Genomic DNA, 19,030 nt, shown 5'->3' on the forward strand with positions numbered 1-19,030 from the left:
ACTAGAAGATTCAAAGACCACTCACTCACTGACAGACATGGCCTGTGAATAGGGCCATAAGGCACCAGCCTCTTGTGGACTTGACATCTATAGCTCCTTACACCAGCCACTGAAGCCATCAACTCATGGACACAGTAAAGGGAATACCCTTAGATGTATAAAGAGGAGAGAAAAGAGGTGAATCCTGCCTTCTACTTTTATACTGACCTGACAAAAAGGCCTCAGACCCTCTCTGCCCAGAAAAATGTTCAGGAACCCAGCCCTCCTCCCTTGGAGGCTACAGAACCTAAGTTAGAACCCTTGGATGAACCCAAAGAATAAAGCTATCACCTGCCTTAATAAGAACAGATGAAGGAAGGAGTCCATCCTTGCAGCTGACCCTGGAGGCCCAGTGCTTCAAAAGGGATAGGACAGACCTTCATCTCCCAGCATGACGGAGGTTCCATGTTGACAAGGTCCCCTCACCAACATTATTACTGCCCCCTAGGCACCCACAGCTCCATTCATGGCTCCTTGAGGGACCCCCCCCCCCACACAACTCAAAGGCTATCCCCCCCCCACTTTTTTTTTCTCAGTACTGGGCCTCACACATGCTAGGCAAGCCCTCTACTGAAAAGAAAGGCCTTTTTCTCATAAGAAACCTGTCCTTAAGAAAAAAGCCTTTGCTTAGTGCTCCTGCCAAGCACAAAAACCTCTTTAAAGCAAGAGATGGCCCTCAGGGTGGGGCAGCCCTGGCCACTTCCATCACTTCCACTGTTGCTACTCCAAGGTGCCTGGGAAGATTGGGCCTTCTATCTCAGTTGGACCGGAGCATGCTACCCACCATTTCCTTGCCAGGGGCTTGCCTCCCCATCCCTCTCGTCCTGTGGCCTTTAAGGCCTCAGTGCTTTAGGCATGGGTATGATTTGTCCACTGCACTGAGGTGAGGGTAACCTTGCAACCTGGTCTCCTGGAGTCAGCAAGAACCACAAGGGCAGTATGATTTGCAACAGGGACAGGATGGCTATAACTGATTGTGGGCGTGGTATCCCTGCTTGGTGTGTTGCCAAGGAGTATGGCAACATCTAGAAGGTGTCAGAATATCATGGGTCTGTCAGAGCATGGTCACCTAGGTCAAAATGAGTCCCCCAAGGCCAGGGCAGCTGTGGAGAGCTGTTCTTACAAGGAACCTTTGAGGGCCTAGCATGGTCCTACCTGCCAGGAACCACTCTAGGACTGACATCCTGGCAGAAGTGAAGAAGTGACCGTAAGGTCCTATGATGCCCACAACATCCACCACACTCCACAGTGTATTTCCTGAGGACAGAAAGAGGGACACACATGGCCCCATCACATTAGAGCAGACATGTATGGCTAGATCAGGCATAGTTTCAGTTCTACTGCCCATAGCCTCTCCCTGTCCAAGGAGTCTACCTGCTTCCCTGGATGGCAGGAACAAGCCATGAAAACCTGGGCCCCACTCACCGTCTGGTTATCCTCATAGAGCTTCAGGTCATAGCCACTAAGCTCCACACAGAAGATGATGGCAGTGACACCCTCGAAACAGTGGATCCACTTTTTGCGCTCTGACCTCTGTCCGCCTACATCTACCATCTTGAATGTGAGCTCCTTGAAGGTGAATTTGTTCTCCACAATGCCCGTGGTCATGTCCCGGGAACGTAGGATGTCCTCAACAGTGGGAATATAGTCAGGTGCAGCAATGCGCTCCAGGTCATTCAGGTAATAGGCTGCATTGTCCTCCAAGTGGTACTCACTGGAGCGGCCAAAGCATGCCTGTGCTCCAGGATCAGCCCACAGCCGCCGCATGACACCCAGCAGCTCAGGTGTGATCTCACCTTTGCTCTCTGCGGGGCCTGTCAGTGCAAACAGCTGCACAGCATCGTAGGCGCGGTCAGGATTGTGGAAGTCTATCTTGAGGGCAGCCAGGGCCCGGATGATGCGGGTCAGTGAATCAATGGCATTGTAGATGATGAGGGGCTTATACTCCTTGCAGGCCTCCAGGTTGAAGCCACCACTGTGAATGATCTTCATCTGCTTGACAATGGTGCTCTTGCCTGAGTTGCTGGTACCCAGCAGGAGCAGCTTGATTTCACGGCGTTGCCGCTGACTCTCTGAGCGCAGGTGGCGGTCGATTCTCCGGGACCGCCGCGCTGCCTCTTTTTCCTCTGAGCTTTGCCGACATCCCATGGTCCAGCAGCAATAGGCCCAGATGTGGGGCACAGATAGGTGCCTCTCCCTCTTGCCACCAGGTAAGGATGGCTGCAGTGAGGAATGTGAGATGTGGGCTGATGCGCCCAGCAGACAAGAGTCAGCTACCCTGGGAGAGTTCAGCACTGGGTGTAAGGCCAGGTCATATCACACTGCAGCCCCTGCCCCAGTGACTCTTCTCCAGCTGGCATGGCGCTCCTTGCAGCGGGGTGGTGGCCGCACCCTCTCCTCTAGTGACACTCCACCTCCCTTGTCAGCAGTGTGGTCTGATTTGCCGTAGTCATTCCCTGTCCTCGGCCACGGTGGGAAGCCGTCTGCTTGCGTCTGCCTAGGCTGCTGCCTTCTGGTTGCTGGTTGCTGTGGCGATGCTGCTAAGCTCGGCTGGAGGGCCCTGCACTCCCTGTGGCCCCCCTGCCTCAGGCTGCTCCGACTCCCAGCAGTGCATTCGGCCCTTCACCTGCCAAACAGACAACAGCATGAGCCACCCGCTGCTCCTCCCAGCCCCACCTCAGGTTGGATAGGAAACTGGGCTCTGAAAGCGCGGGAATGATCCATTGACTCCCTGCTCCTCTGGCGTGCTGCAGGATTAGTGCCCAAATCACAGCAAAACAAACATGTCTGGCTGATGCCTACCCTTCTACTTCTCTCTTGGTTGGTCCAATTTGTCTGAAGCCAGGTGCACAAGGAAGAGAAGTGAGGTATACAAGGCCTCTGCCTATCTGCACCCCAAGCTGGGTCCTACCCACTGGACCCTGCGGACCTCACCTTCTCTGAATCTCTGCATCTGAATAGGATTCAATAATATGATCCTGCTGTGATGCCCCTCTGGTGCTTTATTACCCAAAGGTACCCACGGAGCTTAGCCTCACCCTGTTTTACAGTGGGGTTCTGGGTATGACCCTGCCTGGCAGAGGCCCAGGCTCCCTTAACCTCAGGTCTGGGATAAATGGATGCCTCCCTGCCTCTCACCTCCTCTTGCAGGGGCTGGGTAACCTCTCCTCTCACAGAATAGGATATGTGCCAGGAGGGAGGTCTGGCCATTGACTTCCCTCATGGTACTCTGTGGCACCAACCTTAGGAGTAAGCAGATACACAGGGACCAAACCAGGCAGAGGCTGCAGACTGTAGGGATAAATAACGCAGGGTACCTAAGTGGACAGTGGCTTGGGGATGGCCTTGAAGAATAGGCAGAGGTGGTCTTACTTCTGGTTGGGCGAGAAGTAAGGATGGAGGCATGGGTCAGGGGCTAGCAGGTGGGCAGGGTCTGCAAGACAGGGCACTATGCTGAAGTCTTGTTGGGGAAGGCCAGGGTACCTCCCAAGGACAGTGGGAATCGCTAAGTCTAGGCTATGCATGGTAGCCCAAAGTCCCCCCTCCCCAAGTCTGAGGTGGAATCTTTCACTGACCCTGGCTGGGCCTAGGCTATAGCATCCTGTCGAAAGCAAGGGAAGGGGCAAACCCCAGAACACTCCTGTGACCTGCTGGGTGGCTGGGCCAGTCTTCCTCTACCAGAGAGCTCAGGCTTCTGACACTGACTGGGAGCCCATGGAGGCACCTGCAATCGCATAATTCTTCCCTTGCCTTCCCTCCTCAGCCATTCTGCCATGACCAGCATTCACTCCTCTAATATCTCTTATGGTAGGCCCTGAGGTGGGAAGGCCTGAGGCAGACAAGACCTGCCAGCTAAGGGCCTCACTCTGTCTATACTCCTGGGTGTGTTAGCTTCCAAAACTCAACCTGCCCCAGCTGCCTCTGCTTTCCTTACCTTCCTTGCTCCAGGACCTAAAGAAAATCACTCTGCTCTCCCCACACCAGCTGACCTCTCCCTGGCCAGGTTCCACCGCCTACCCTGCTCTCTCTTCACTGCTACCTCCACAGAGGCCCCCAGCTAACAAGTGACCTACATGACTTTGTGTGCTGATGCAGCCTCCTCCCTAATTGGGGGTTCCAGGTGAGCAGGGCCCATCTTGGCCTTGACCCCAACATGAGCAAAGCAGTGCTCTCCATGTGGTGGGCCCTTGATAGGTGCTGGGGATGAAAAGAAGAAAGGAAGAAAGTGAGGCTGAGCAATCTTCCCACATTTCTGCAGTTCCATCTGCCAGGCCTCCATGGAAGAAGAGTGCACCAGGGAACACCCCAGGAACATCTCTGCTGAGAGCAGTGATTAAAAGGGTCATTCAATGAGGCTGAATCCCATTGAGGTTGAAATTATGCCTGAGAATGGAAGCCTCAAGAAGCACCTTGAGATGGTACAGTAGATGTCTAGGAGCACCTGCTTGAGTGTAATACATGTAGTGTACTCATGTGCTGGAATGCACATGAGGTCTGGGCGCTAGTTCCCTAGCAGCAATGAGTTCAGGGTTATGGAACCTCAGCAGAGTTTTTTTCTCTTTTCTATTTTATTGTATCTTTTATATTTCCTTCAATGAACTAATATTAGGAAAAAATCTGCAAACAAATGTAATGGCATTGACAAGCTCCTGACTTTAATTCACATCCGGGGCTTGCTTCTCTCTGCTATGGAGTGAATGTTAGCAAGGTCAAGGAATCCTGTGACTGCTCTTTTGTCCCTGCTAATGACTTAACCCCATCTGACAACCCCTTGGGATGGAAAGGGTGTGAGCAGACCTCAGCCTGCTATGCTTCTGGGAGCACCAAGGCCCTTCCTGCCAGTGCCGTCATTCTGGCATGATTGCCAACAACCTCCACTTGGGAGAAGCCTGCCTGGGGAAGTCCCTGTCATCACCATTCTTTTCAATTCAATGTTTTAAAATCCAAGATACAACCAGGCCTGAAATGATACAAATGCCAGTTGGTAGCAGACCCTATCCTTCCTTCAGCTGGTCAGTGTTGGGCAAAGATTGTCCAGAAAATAAGTTTCTCCCAAATGAATCTCCCAAGCTGTTTGCTGCTACCCAGGAAAAGCAGGCTTGTGGCTACCTTTGGAACACCCTGTAATGACCCCATTCTTAGAACATGGTCTAGTACAGGCAGGTAAGATGTAAACCTCAGAACTGGGATTCCTGGGGATCAGGTGAGGGAATACTTTGCCTTGGTGTAGAGTTGCACCTGAACAGACTAGGCCACGGGCCATTTCCTGGCAGTTCACACTTTCTCATCTCAGGTCCCCATAAAACCCCCACCCAAATGTGGGTCCAGCACAGGCTGTTCTCTGCAGAGCTGGATCTATCACCTCAACTCTCCTCAGGTTGCTCCATCTGTAGCACCTCTTGACTGGCCTCATAGGTCGGCACATTTGTAGTAACTCCCCACCATCAATTGGGTGCTTCTATCTTCCCCCTTCTCTCCCCCATGCTGCTGAACCTCTTTGTTCTCTGCATCTTGTCCTATCTTTCTGGTCCTTATCTTTGGCTGGGATTTCCTTAAAAATGAAGAGGCCAGGGGGCTGGGGTTGTGGCTCAGGGTAGAGGGCTTGCCTTGTACGTGTGAAGCACTGGGTTTGATCTTCAGTACCACATAAAAATAAATAAACAAAATAAAGGTATTGTGTCCATCTACAATTAAAATATATGTATGCTGGGGATGTGGCTCAAGCGGTAGCGGGCTCGCCCGGGATGTGCGAGGTACTGGGTTCGATCCTCAGCACCACATAAAAATAAAATAGAGATGTTGTGTCCACCGAAAACTAAAAAATAAATATTAAAAAATTATCTCTCTCTCTCTAAAAAAAGATGTGTGTGTGTGTGTGTGTGTGTGTGTGTGTGTGTGTGTATATAGATAGATAGATAGATAGATAGATAAATGCAGAGGCCATGTAGTGCAGGAGAGAGGTAGGCATATGGGCAGAGGGCTACTCTTGATGGTCTCTAGCTCTGTGAGCTGGGCAGGTTGGTGTGGGCAGAGTCCCTGTACAGGTCACACACCAGAGGAGGAGCACACTCAAAGGGCCTGTGTATTAGGGATGGCAGGGATGAACCATGGTGACTACAGAACTGAAGGGTAGTCAGAGTGACTGGGCATAGAGAGGAGAGAAGTACAGAGAAAGGAAGGGGCACAGCAGAACAGAAGGGTGGTCAGAGTGGCTGGGCACAAGGAAGACAGAGGTACAAGGTGAGAGGACAGAACAGAAACCTAGCTGGGGCCTTGGTTTTCCTTCATCAAAGAGAAAAAGCCACTGAAGGGGTTTAAGCCACATATGCAGGTGCATGTTTGTGACAGTGATAGGTATATACCTTTGGGTGTGCACATATAGGTCCATGTCTGTGTCTACTGTGGATGCATGTGTGTGGACCCACCTGAATGTGTCTGTACAGCTGCATGTGTACCAGGGAAGATGTGTTCTGAGAGCAGAGGTAGCTATGAAGGGGAGGGACTGGCAGTGGTATAGCAAGTGGGGTTGAGATGATGATTCAGGGATTCTCTGTTATACTTACTTACTGACCTGTGGCTTTGAGCTTGACACTGGGTGGAGGTGGCAAGTCAGGATTTGAGCAAGGAGTTCCATGACCAGCAACCCCAGTGGCTGCTGGGCTAAGGCCAGACTGGCTCCTGCACAAAGACATCCAGGTGAGAGGGTAGCACTGTGGGTGAGGGCTGTGGAGGAGGATGCAGCAAACAGACACAGACACAGGCTATAGGCTATAGGACAGGCAGTGCCTGGTGATAAAGTGGTGACTGTGTGAGAACAGGGAGGTGTTAAGGGCATCCCAGGAATAGTCAGCAGGCTGGGAGTGAGGCCTTTCATGGAGAGGAGATTCTCCAGGAAGTGGCAGGTGTTGGCAAAGTTGTCACCTCCCTGTAATGTGGGACTCTATTCTGCTGTGGCAGGGGATCAGTACAGATGTGTGGAATGATTAATCACTGAGTACTAGCCAGCCCTACCCGTGTTCCACAGCAGCAGAGCTTGAGGCACATAAAGCATGATGAATTCACCAGACCTGAGTCTGCAGCCCCCCTGCTTCCTCCCCCGTTGTCTTGGGAAACTAGCTCTCCTTGATCTATGGCTCTAGACAAATTCTATCCTGACCTCTGAGAGGTCTCCTTAACTCATCTACCTAAAGGTTTCAAGGTATAATCCCCAAACCCTAAGCCCATTCAGGGACCCCTCTCCTGAAAGCTCCTCACTGCCTGTGTTCTCAAGGCCAGACCCTTTAGCACACACAGGGAATCCCTTCAGTATCCTGCCTGCCTGCCCCTCAGGCCTCTGATCCTGGTCCTAGTTGACTCCTGGCAGGCTGGCCTGCCCCCATATCATGTTTCCCCTTCCCCAGACATGGCCCTCTCGAGGCTGCTCTTGGAATAGATGTGGGTGACAGCCCTGAACCAGGGCAGGACATGGTTGTGGAGGGATGGTGCTGCCACTTCTCTCAGTGTCTTGGCATCATGGATGCCCTCCGTATCGGCTGCTACTGCTCTCCCCTGGCCTGTCCCCATAGCCTGTGATTGCTGGGCATACAACCTGGCAACACAACCCTCATACCCATGGCTGTCTGTCTATACCCATAAGGCAGGGCTAGGCTGTGGGAACACAAGTCACTAACCTGTCCCATATCCCTACTCAACCTCTCCCCCTAAAGCCTCTCCCAGGGCCACTCTTCAACAGCCAGGAAAGTCAGCTCTTGAAGTGGGGGAAGGCAATCCAAAGTCAAGGTCACTGAGGTATCACTGCCCAAGCCAAGCTAAGCCAGGGAACTCTTGGGTAGAAAGGCTTATCAGCTTATAGGCTAGGCTCCTTCGCTACTATGCCCCACTTCCATGGGGACAAGCAGCCCAGACCCTCACTTCTCCAGACCCTGGCTACCTATTGGCCTCCCCTTTGGTCTCCCAGGAAAGCTTATTCCACACTGAGCCTGGGCCACTAGAAGGGTTGATGATTCCACACACAGGCCCACCTAAGGGAGGTAGTTTAGATTCACTAAGGAGATGTGCCAGCACTTGGGACTGTGAATGAACAAAGAAGCATGGTCATCTCTGAGGCCCACAGAGATCGTTCAGATGGCTAACTCTGCTGGGGACAATGGTTAGGACCCCAAGAAGTGATGAGTGGCCAGGCAACAAGGCCAGCAAGGCAGTGAGAGGCCATACACCCAGCACAATGATGGGTTCCCAATTTTCCCCACTGCTTTTAAACCTTTGGGAATTCCCACTCTGCCCCCAGCCAAGGCCCTGGCTTGGAGTGTGTCAAGCCTTAGTGCAAGGGATCAGCAGTGCCTCTGGTTCCAGGCCTGGGGGTGACAGCAGGAGGCATAGCCCTCATTATGAAATGATGAGCCCTTTCCAACCCAAGACAGCTTCCCTGGACTACCTGTACCTACCTACCCCTGGCCCTGCCCTCGAGTCCCCCCCATCCCCCCATGGAGGCTGAACTGCTCAGGGAGCCCTAAATGGGGTTATGACTCAGCACTGCTCACCCCTACCCCAGTTTGCTCAGATGTCTCTGCCCTGGCAGTGTGGCCCTTCTACTGCCTAGAGCTCTACCCTGGCACCCAACGGCTGTTCTGTGATGACCTGGAGAGAGCAGAGGAGGTTGGCCTGGTGGCAGCAGATGGGGCTCACTGTGTCTGTGATTACAGGCCCTTCCTGGAGAGGGCCCCATCCCACAGCCAGCCTATGTCTCATGGTTTGCAGGATCTGGCAGGAGAAATGCATGTGGAGTTCCCTGAACCCACACCTGAGGCACTGCTGGTCTTAGGTTGCCTGAATCACTAGTCCTAAGGTGCTTCCCTTGCCTCCCAGGCTAGCATGAGAACCCGTAGGCCCAAACTTATTCAGGGTATTTCCATCTCCTTTTAAAGAGTAGGTTTTCTCCTTTGCTCTCTGGACCCACTATCCCCTAGTCAGCTCTTACTAAGTGGCTCTATTTTAGAAATTGAAGGTCCGGAAAAGCATGTGCCTGCGGCTGCCACTGATAATCAGTTTCCTTCCCTCTTAATAAGGAAACATTTTCCACTGCCCTTTTATGCCTGGCTTACTGGCATTGTGCTTTCTGCTTTCAACTGACATACTGAATGTTTCTCTCCTGCCCAAGTGTTATAGCTGTCATTAGGTTTTCCCAGAGCCAGGCTTGGACCCACAGGGACCTTCTCCACTGCGGTGGCTCCTTGGTGGTCTCCGAGGAGCCAGGTGTCCTTTGTGCTGCCCACCTCTTCTGTCATTTCCAACTTCCCTTCCCTATCAACCCAGACTCTTCTCAGGGTGAAAGGAACTCCACAAATGCCAAGACAACACAACTGGAAGTTTTGTCTCTCTGGTCAGATTCCCACGCCAGTCTTGTCCCACACATCACTATAATGGTCCAATCACAGTGCAGGGAGGGTTCTGGCATACTTTTCATGGAGGTGTTTCCATGTGTGTTCTTCGATAATTAGGGATAGCTGTGGGTTAGACTCTGGGGAGCATCCATTCCAGGAAGACTGGGCATGGCAGGATCAGGAAGAAGGCTACAGATCCCAGCCATAGCTTGGCTGTGCTTTCCATGTCTAAAGCATGCCTCCATCATGAGGAGGAAGGTACACAGGAAACCTGGGCCCAACAGCCCAAGGCTAGAGATGCTGGGGACAAATGTACTTTCATCCACATCTGTCTGCTACCACTGCTGTGGCATTGGCCTGTGCTGGCATACATGTTATCTTGCATGATATGCTTGGGAGGTGGCCATAATTTTGCAGATACAGAAACCAAGATTTAAATAGAGGAGGGGATTTCCTTGGGGTCACCCAGCTGAGAGTCTATAAGGCTCAACTTCCATCAAGCTCTCCACCTCTTGGCACCCTGACATCACAATCTAACATGGCTACATCTGGGTATCACCTGCTGATATTTACTCAATGTTTTTCTTTAAATGGATGCACTCTTTTACTTAAATAACTGTACTTTAAATGGAAAGCCAGAGTCACTCACAACAGACAAAAGTAATCTAAAATATAGAACAGCATAAAGGAACCGCTTTTGCTGCTAGCTAGGGCCTGGTATCTGCACAAGAGCCAGGTGAAGCCACTCTCTGTTTGTTAAATGGTGGGGATTAGAGCCTGCTGGAGGTTGTGAGATTTTCTCACAAACTGGGATTTTCTCCTTGAAGGAAAAGGGTTGAGAGAAAAATAAAAGGATTACTATCTTGGTAGGAAGGGTTAGCTCTGTTCATGACTGCCCTCAGGCCACCTTGTATGGTCTGGTAGCTGCACAGCCCCCTGTTGAGAAGCTGGGCTTTGTCCCTACTAGCTCCTGGGGACACAGAGAGGGTGCACAGGAAGCCTAGGCTCAGAGGCTCTCTTGGCTATGACACCCAGGGATGGGACTCTTGGTCTATGGTGTCAACACAGTACTTCTTGTCCTTAGGCCAGAGGCTGCCTCTTGTCTCAGTAAAGTGGGTCAATCCCATCCTAGCTCAATTCCACTTGCTTGTTCAGCAGGGTACCTACCCTCCACCACTTCACGCATTACTCCTGAATAACTCAGTATGTGTGTCTGGGCCCGAGGTTAACTACCCTCAGATCTCTGTGGGCAAAGTGATCTATCAGCCCACTGAAATCAATATTCGCTCAGAATCCAATCCCAATGTGTGCCACCCTGCATAGGGCAGCGGCACACGGTGGGGAGGGGGAGTGAGCTGAGTCTGTGCATTAAAGAGCTTATACTCTGGTTAAGAAGACCATAAGTAAAAAGACCATAAGTAAGAGAGCCAGGCTATTACTGATAAAGACAAGCTCTGTGGAGACAAACATTCAGCAAAGATATAGAATGGCACCAGTCCTCCCTGGTTGAGGATGCAAATAGCCTGGGCAACTCCTAGAGCTGACCCCAGACAGGGCAGATGGGAATTCTGTAAGTTTCCTGTGGCTCATGGCAGCCTGGTGGAGGGTATCCTGAAAAACATGTCCACCCCTCTGAGTAGGGGGTTCCAAGCCTGAGTGCTGTCCCTGAGAAAGCTCAGGGAAGTGGATTGCCATTTGGGGAAGGAGGCTCTTACTTGGTGTAGGTAGCTGATGTGGATGGGCTGAGCACCCTTGGGCAGGACTGTACAGGGGAACCAGGACAGGACAGGGGCACCAGGACTCCTGGAGCAGCAGTTTTCCTGGATTAGGGAGAAGCACTTCCATGCTACAGCACATGATGCCATTCAGACATGCTTTGTGAGGGTAGAACACAAAACCAATGTGCACTGGAGTGAGTTGGGCTGGGATCTGTACCCATGTTCGTCTTGGAGGTGGGGACATACGTTCATTGCTTTTCTAGTTTGGCCATATGAAATGTCCTCATTGAATGGCTGGCTGTCCAGCTCCTCCGTGGGCCTCCGTGTAAAAGACAAGACTCCCATTTCTCAAGACCACATCCCAGCACTGAGTAGTGCCAGCAAGGAGCAGGTGTTCAGTGAGTGTCAATAACATAGCTACATACATGCACACTGCCTTTTGGCTTACTTGTGTCTCTTCACCTGCCCAGTGTCACTGTCTGCAAGAAGGGCCTGAGGGTTTTACATTTTTGATACAGCACGTATTTGGGGACTAAAAAGTTACATCTTTCTGAGGAGATAAAAACTCCTGTTTGCCCTGATGTCAATGACAATGGACAAGGAATGGGGACAGGCTACATTCCTAGGAATTGCTCTTTGGGGAAAGACAATCTGCACACCTTGCCCCTTCCTTCCTGGTTCCTGCTTCCATGGCTACATCTCTTATCCCCATGCCCACAGTGCCCTGCTCCACCCTATTTGGCTGAGAAGCCCCCTTTCAAACGACTCAGGGAGAGCCTCCTTTCCTTTGAGCCTAGTGGACTCAGTCTGCACTCACAACTCAGCCCAATGTAACCTTGAACCAAGTGTGGTATATGGCTAGGTCAGTAGTGGGACTTAATCTCACCCTGGGAAGAGAAGGCAGAGATATCCACACACAGGCCCTTACCAGTCTTGGAGCCGCTGGCTCCTCTAGAGGGGCCCTCCCTGACTGTAGTGTGTGCGTGTGTGTGTGTGTGTGTGTGTGGTTTCCTCGGGTTCCCCACAGCAGGTTGGTCTGGGTTGCTACCCTGACTTCTCTCCCCCAGTTGCCAGCTCTACTTCCCTTGAAGCAGGTGCTGTGTGAAAGATGTGCAGAGCAGATGGATGGGTAGATGGATGAACATCAAAATATGTTTGTAAGAGAAAGAGCTCAGAAGCTTCCCCAGCACTCCCTTTGAGCATGTCACCTAACATGACCTCTTCTAAATGTCTGTGGCAGAGGAGTCACAACGCAGTCCATACTGAAACTTAGGCCCTAAGGTCTCTGTTGACCCATGAATAGCTCCTGGAGTCCTCATGCTCCTAGGATTCTGGGACCCAGCTCTGTTGGGATTCTACGGGCCCCACTGTCTGCCTGCCTCCATGCCCAGGCTTCCTTTGGTCCTCTTGCTCCTCTCCACAAATACTAGTCAAATGGACATTATACCCACCCTTCTAAGAGCTGCAGGCCAGTGCCTTATAGATCCCAAACTCAGCAGTTTCCAGCTCCTTCTCCTGTGTGGGACAAGAGTCCTCCTGAAGCTTCTGCTAACCGCTCCACTCATTCTCCCACCATCCTGGAGCTTTCATTGCAGGAGATTCTTGCTGCCTACTCCCATCCTAGTCAGATCCAGCCCCTTTGGAAACACCTTTTTGACCACTTCAGACATTGCTAAATAAGATGGGAGCCTTTGGGAGCAAGGGCAGGGGCAAGTGTGGGCTCTGCATGCAGCACACCCTGGGCTAGGGCCTTGGCAGCCTTGGCTCTGGGTAAATTATTCTGCTGGTCCTTGTGTGGCCCTTGCCCCACATCCTTCCATGCTATAAAGCCCACACTTCCCTTCCCTGCATGTTGCCTCTGGAATCTTTCACTGGGGTGGTTTGGAAGCTCTAAGGATCCTTTGCCTCCTAGGGAGAGGAAAGGAATTTTCAGGTTGGCCTGTCCTGGGAGTTCTGCTATGTTGCCATGCATCCTCCTCCTATTTTTCAGCCTCTGTGGCCTTGTCTCTGCTGCAGACCATGGTTTACTACCTTTTCAAGTAGACTGGTCTCCCCTCATGCAAGAAAACAAAAAACAATAACAACAACAACAACAAAAACAAAACAAAAACAAAAACAAAAAAAAACAACAACCAAATAAACCAACTTGCAGATTCCAACATTATTATAGGAATGTTTCTAATATCCATTAATGACTGAAAGTTGTCATCAAAGTTTGGGCTGCTGGCTGGCTAGCCTACTGAAATGTGAGTTATAGCAGGGAGTCCTAAGAAATGATATATAAGTACTTTAAAACAGATACCCATACATTTGCATACCAAGGTCTGGAAAGGGCTGAGATCTTTTTCTGGAGTACAGGTTCACATTCTGATATTGCTGGCACTGTCCTTATATAAACCACAGCACACCTTGTGCCATATCCAGTTGCTTTTTCCACCAATGAGGTGGCCAAGTTATCAGAATAGATTTTTAAGACTTCTTATTCCCAAACTTCTGTCTCATCCACATCAAACTGACCATAGCTTCTGAGGCTTTCTGAAGCATCCATTTTGATTTCCATAAAAGCCCCCTTTATGCTCATTTTCTATCAGTTTATGTAACATTCAAGGATGTAACTATAGTAAGGAAAAACTGTATAAACAGGTTTGAGACACCCAGCCAACTCAGGGGTATGAGCAGAAATACTCAGGGGTGCTCGGCCTACCACTAACACAGGCCAGCATGCTTCACAGTGAGAATGGAGAGCGCTCATTTATCCAGCAAGTGCAGATGACACAGAGAAAAAGGGCTTTTGCTTGCCAAGCTTTCTATAGTGCTTGTAAATGACTTTGCATTTCATTTATCACAAAATCTCCCCCAAATATATGAAAAATGATAGCATGTGCATGTGTAAGATATTACTGATTCAGGCTTGGGAACATGTGACTTTGGGTTTGTGGGTTCTTTGTAGTCAGGTGGGACAACTATGTAGTCCTTCTGCCTCCTGGTCACTTGGGCCCAGACCACAGGGTTAGTTTCTCCGTGCTGCCCTTACAACCTGTGGTCTTGGCACCACAGGCTGGCAGCAGGTCTCCCCTTAAAAACAGGCCTCCTTTCTTTGTCTCCTCTAAGCTCCCTGCTTATTTTGAAACTAGAGTTCAAGCAGATGGTAGAAAGGACTAGGGTTAGTGTTCCCCCATTTGCAGACAGGCTCCAACCCAACTAATGGCTCTGCCCTAGTTGGGCAGGTCATAGCCTATCAGAGTCCCTCTGCTAAAAGTTGACATTAGATGACCAGGGAGGCCCTTCCCTGTGGCCCTGTGCTATCTTAGCTCTGGACGCCCTCTGCTATGTGTCCAGTCTTCTGACCCACAGCCAACAAGGCTCAGTAGATGAGAGGTGACAGCACTACCTGAGGAGCACTGACTTACGAGGCAATGGAGCCAGATGCCTCTCTAGGCCAGAAGTAAACAGATAAATTAAAATGGAAGGTTCCACCTATCATGGGAGCTGTGACGGGGAGGAGGGATATGACAGTTAAGAGGTAAGGAGATTCAGTGGGAGCCAAAGGAATTGCTGCCTGGGGCAGCTATGGTCCCAGGATCCCCCAGCCCTGCTTCCCTAGGGAAGGTTAATCGCTGACTTTCAATGAGGCTCCTCAGCTGGGTGGGAGTCTGATTTCACCATTCTGGACCCCTGCAATTTCCTGTCCTTACCTCTGAGTGTGATACTCCCACCCTCAAACCATGGTTAGACTCTCTCTGGTAAGAATTCCACGGGGCCAGATGAGTGACAACTCCTTCCTAGGACCTTTCCTATTTCTCTGCAGCCCCTTTCTTCTTTCTCACATCTGGAAGGTATGCAGCACGCCCTGTCTATCAACTTCCCCTTTTCTTCCTTGCTCTGGCCCACAGCCTTCTTCCCAAGTCTCCTAAACTCACTCATGTACTAAGACCAGCTCATGCAGGCCACCAGCCAGGAAATCAGAGGCTCTCAAAGAAGTACAGATTCCCTCCACCCTCTGTCTCAGGAAGAGCCCAGGAATATGCATTTTTCCAAGCACTGTAGGTCCTTCTGAGGCCAACAGCCTGGGATTCTGTTTCAGGTAACTCTCAGTAGCTGGCACCAATCCTTCTGCCTGTGATAGGCCACCCCCAGGAGTGTCCAAACCTGCAGCTGCTGCTGAACCTATCCTGATCAGGTCCTTAAGAGGTAGAAGTTGAGCAGAACATTCCTGTACCTATGATCAATGGAGGCATAGCATCAGGAGAAACCAACAGAGGAGACAGAGATTCAGGAAAGGTCCAGGGAAGAAGCTAGGCATAGTGAGATTCCAGCCGTCTTGACCGGACCCCACAAGGAGCTCAGGAGGCAGAAGGACTACATAGTTGTCCCACCTTGAGGGAAGTGGGTAGAACCTTCCAGGCATCTCTAGGACAGGAGACATGAAGGGCTTGAGGGCAGAAGTCTGATGAGGGGTGCAACCATGAACTATTGGGTACTTGGTGACAGTGCACCCACAGGAAGGAATCCTGGGGCACTACAGCATCCATAACATGCCTGGCATACCTTCCTTCTACCTTCTTCCTTTCTAATAGGGTCTGGAGCCTCAGGTCAGGGCTGGGCCTGGTTGGTCTCAAGGGAGCCTTCAGCTGACCTTCTGACCCTGCCCATTACGAGACCATTGAGCTCATCATGCCCAGCCAGCCCCTCCTCTGGCAGTCACTTATCTATCTCCTTGTTGTTCCCACCTCCCTGTAAGTGGTGCTCCAGCAGCAGACAGGGGGCTTCTCATAAAAACAAGAAAGGACATATTTCTTTTGTGCTTGAAGTTTTCTGTCCCTTGCCATCTCACTTCAGAGGTAGGGTCATAGTTCTTCTAGGGTCCCGGGCTGTGGACTAGTCCAGCTTCTCCAATTGCCTCCCACTATGCTCTCTACCTCCCAGAACCTGCCACACTGGTCCCTTGCTGACCTCCCTACTGATTCTCCAGCACATACAGCTCACTCTCAACTCAGGGCCTTTGCATTAACTGTTCCTTCCATCTAAAAAGCTTTGTCCAAAGCCAGGTGGCCCATTCCCCCCAATTCAATGGCTTGGATGTCTCCTCCTCAGGAGGCTACCCTACTTATCCTATTTACAACAACCCCAGCCTACGCCACATATCTTGGTCCACAATGTTTTAGCCCACAGCACTGTCCTTCTCTAACACACTGCTGCATCATTCACCTAGGGTGGGCACTATACCCTTCCCAAATTATGTTCATAACAATGCAAACACCACTGTTTGCTCCCTGACACATCCCACATGCCTACAAGGACGTGGCATAAAGCAGATACTGTTAAATCAAGCCCAACACTTTGTAGTGATTGAATGAGGGATGGGTTAACTTGGTGAAGGGAGAGGACAGCTGGGGATATCTGAACAATCTTCTGAAAAGGCTCTTGGCCTTCCCTTGGATAGACACAGTGGATGGATGGCTAGTTGACCCTGATGCTGCCCCACTGCTGAGCTCCCAGGTTCAGGATGTCCCTCATCTTGTAAATTCTTTGGGGCTGGATTTCTATTGCCATATGGAAAATGTACCCCTACCCAACCCTCCTTACAAGCCCCCAGCCCTGGCTGTCTTCTTGTGCCAGTGACAGGGACATTTCCCCAAACCTGGCCTACCAGAGTCTGAGACTGAAGTCCATCCTTCTGCCCCAGAACATAACCAGAGTCCAAAGTCAAGTAGTGTGTGTAAGGGGCAAGTTCAGTCAAAGAACTGAGCTGAGCAGGGATGAGATGCCGGCATGGCCATGATGCTCCCTGGAAAAGGTAGGTAGAACTGGGAGGACAAGAACAATCTCATCAGTGCCTCTGTACAGTCCCTACCACAGGGCAGGGCAGAGCTGGGAATGTGCGTGTGTGCATGGTGTTATCATAGAGGAAATCGATGCCTGGCACCAGCCCAGTGTTTAAGGGAAATGAATAGATTTTGGCCGAGGACAAAGAGAGTTTGATTAATCAGAAATTGGATAATGGAGGCAACACTCTAATTATTTTTCTTCCTAGCATTTTATCGAGAAATATGTTTGCACAGCATTATCAGAGGTAACAGAGTGGGTGAGGGGGGCAATCACACTAGAGGAGACCCTGGCTTAGGGCAGGCCACCCACACCCACACTCACTAATGGGCTAGATGTCAGGCCAGACAGCCAGGGTCCTGGTAGTCAGTCCACAGAGTCATAGGAAGCAAGAAGGGTGGGTAGTGCAGGCCTGCTGGGGCAACTAAGGCCAGAAAGGACATGCCATATAGGGGAAGGAGAGAGGCACAAGGGTAGGCCCTCAGTCAGCACAAAGCCCCCACCCTTATGACCCCTCTCCACCCTATCCTGCCAATTCAAACCCCACTCAACAGGCAGGAGCACCAGCCCTCCATGGGACAACCACCAGCTGTGGTCAAGTTGCCTTTCCCATGGGTCCAGAGCATGCTGGAGCCAGAACAAGGGAGGTAGGTGTCTAGTTCTTTAATACTTTGTCAAGGAGGGTCTTCAGAGCCCACCCCCCGCCACCAGGAATTTGAAAAGTTTTCTCACCCAGTGAAACCTAACAGACCCCCCTAAAGCCAAGGTCAGACAGGAGCACTGGGCTCTCCACAGGATACAGAGACTAGGTCTCTCATACCTTTAGCTCCCCCTGGTCACTCTGCTGCTCCTTATTCCAATGTTGTCCCCACTCCTATAACATCTACAGCCAAAACCACACAGTTTTGTACTCTTCTTCTGTGATGATCCTGTCTATGCAGATAGGCAGGCTTCTTGGAGTTCCTTGCTGGAATAAAACTCAGTGCAAGATTTATAACCAGGAGGAGGCTCCTGAATCTTCAGAGCTTAGTGGTTGAGTCAGTCTCACTCATTCACTTGCTCATTCATTAATTCAGCAGGTCACTAGGCCTCAATGTGTAGAGAGAAGCTATACTGGGCCAGACATGGGGCTGGACCCAGGGGCACCGAAGGGAACAAAGTGTCAGCTGAGATGGGAACAGACATTCAACAATGACCCAAGCTGCTTGACACTCCAGACGTCAGCTGGGGAAGTGTTGAGGAAAAAGGAGAGTACTTACATAATTAGGGGGGTTAGGTCAGTGTTCCCAAGGAATAAGAGAGGGAATGAATTAAAGTTGCTAGGCAAGAAGAGGAGTGCAGTAGTGAGGCTGGTTAGTTGTTGGCAAATGTGTCTAAATCCTGTCTCCTGGACCAATTGTAGATATTATTACCCAGCCATGACTGCTTCTTCTCTGAGCCACAACACAGCCTTAGAATTGTCTTTAGCACAGTGTGCTTTGGGTGGTCACTCCAAATCTGGAATAAGAATTGAGAACTACATCAAAGGCCCAGAGCTTTTGATTTAAAGGTGAGGAAGGCTGGGGGTACAGGTCAGCAGTACAGTACTTGCCTAGTATGCACAATTCCCTGGATTTAAGCCCTAGCAATGAATGAATGAATGAATGTGAAGAAACTGAGGCTCAGAGAGTAAAAAAGACTCACCAGGGTCATCTTTATAGGCAGAACCAGGTCTAGGGCCTTGCTTTGCACCGAGCTGCCCTGCATCCCTGACTGACAGGCCGTTCCTTGACCCTGGGGCACAGGGGTTACCTGGAAAGGCTACTTGGCTCTCACCATGTTCTTTTACTTCCATCAGAATCTTGTCTCATCCTCTTGGGACATTTTCCCATAAACATGCCTATGTGAATCCCCAACATCTGAAAAAGGCCCCACTGAGTCACACCGTGAACTGAGGAGTCAAGTGTCAGTCTGAAGTGTCTGGTTCAATATGAGAAACAAGGAATTCACCTGTCTCTGGCTCCAGAGTGAATCATGATCAGGCTTGACATGGCCCAGTCAGTGTCTATGTGTGGGGTTGTGTGCACT

The 19,030-nt window shown here is 50.7% G+C and overlaps 2 protein-coding genes across 3 annotated transcripts in view; one reads left to right on the forward strand and one right to left on the reverse strand.

Moving 5' to 3' along the window:
* The window catches only part of Rsph14 (radial spoke head 14 homolog), an 82,437-nt gene that overhangs the window by 42,750 nt on the left and 20,657 nt on the right, over positions 1-19,030 (forward strand). The gene's annotated exons all lie outside the window — the stretch shown is intronic.
* The window catches only part of Gnaz (G protein subunit alpha z), a 52,370-nt gene that overhangs the window by 27,039 nt on the left and 6,301 nt on the right, over positions 1-19,030 (reverse strand). Inside the window, exons 1-2 of one of the 2 annotated variants that reach the window (XM_046421144.2) lie at positions 6,611-6,717; positions 1,465-2,665 (exon numbers count right to left, since the gene is read on the reverse strand). In XM_046421144.2, the coding sequence (XP_046277100.1) occupies positions 1,465-2,187 (723 nt within the window). In that variant the 5' untranslated portion in view covers positions 2,188-2,665; positions 6,611-6,717. Of the gene's footprint in view, positions 1-1,464; positions 2,666-6,610; positions 6,718-19,030 lie in introns of those variants that run through there. The other variant, XM_046421143.2, reaches the window with a different exon arrangement.

This window comes from Marmota monax, unplaced genomic scaffold (assembly GCF_021218885.2).
Source record: "Marmota monax isolate L192 unplaced genomic scaffold, Marmota_monax_Labrador192_F-V1.1 WCK01_AAM20220418_F8-fsc00157, whole genome shotgun sequence".
In the NCBI taxonomy this organism is placed as follows: Eukaryota; Metazoa; Chordata; class Mammalia; order Rodentia; family Sciuridae; genus Marmota; species Marmota monax.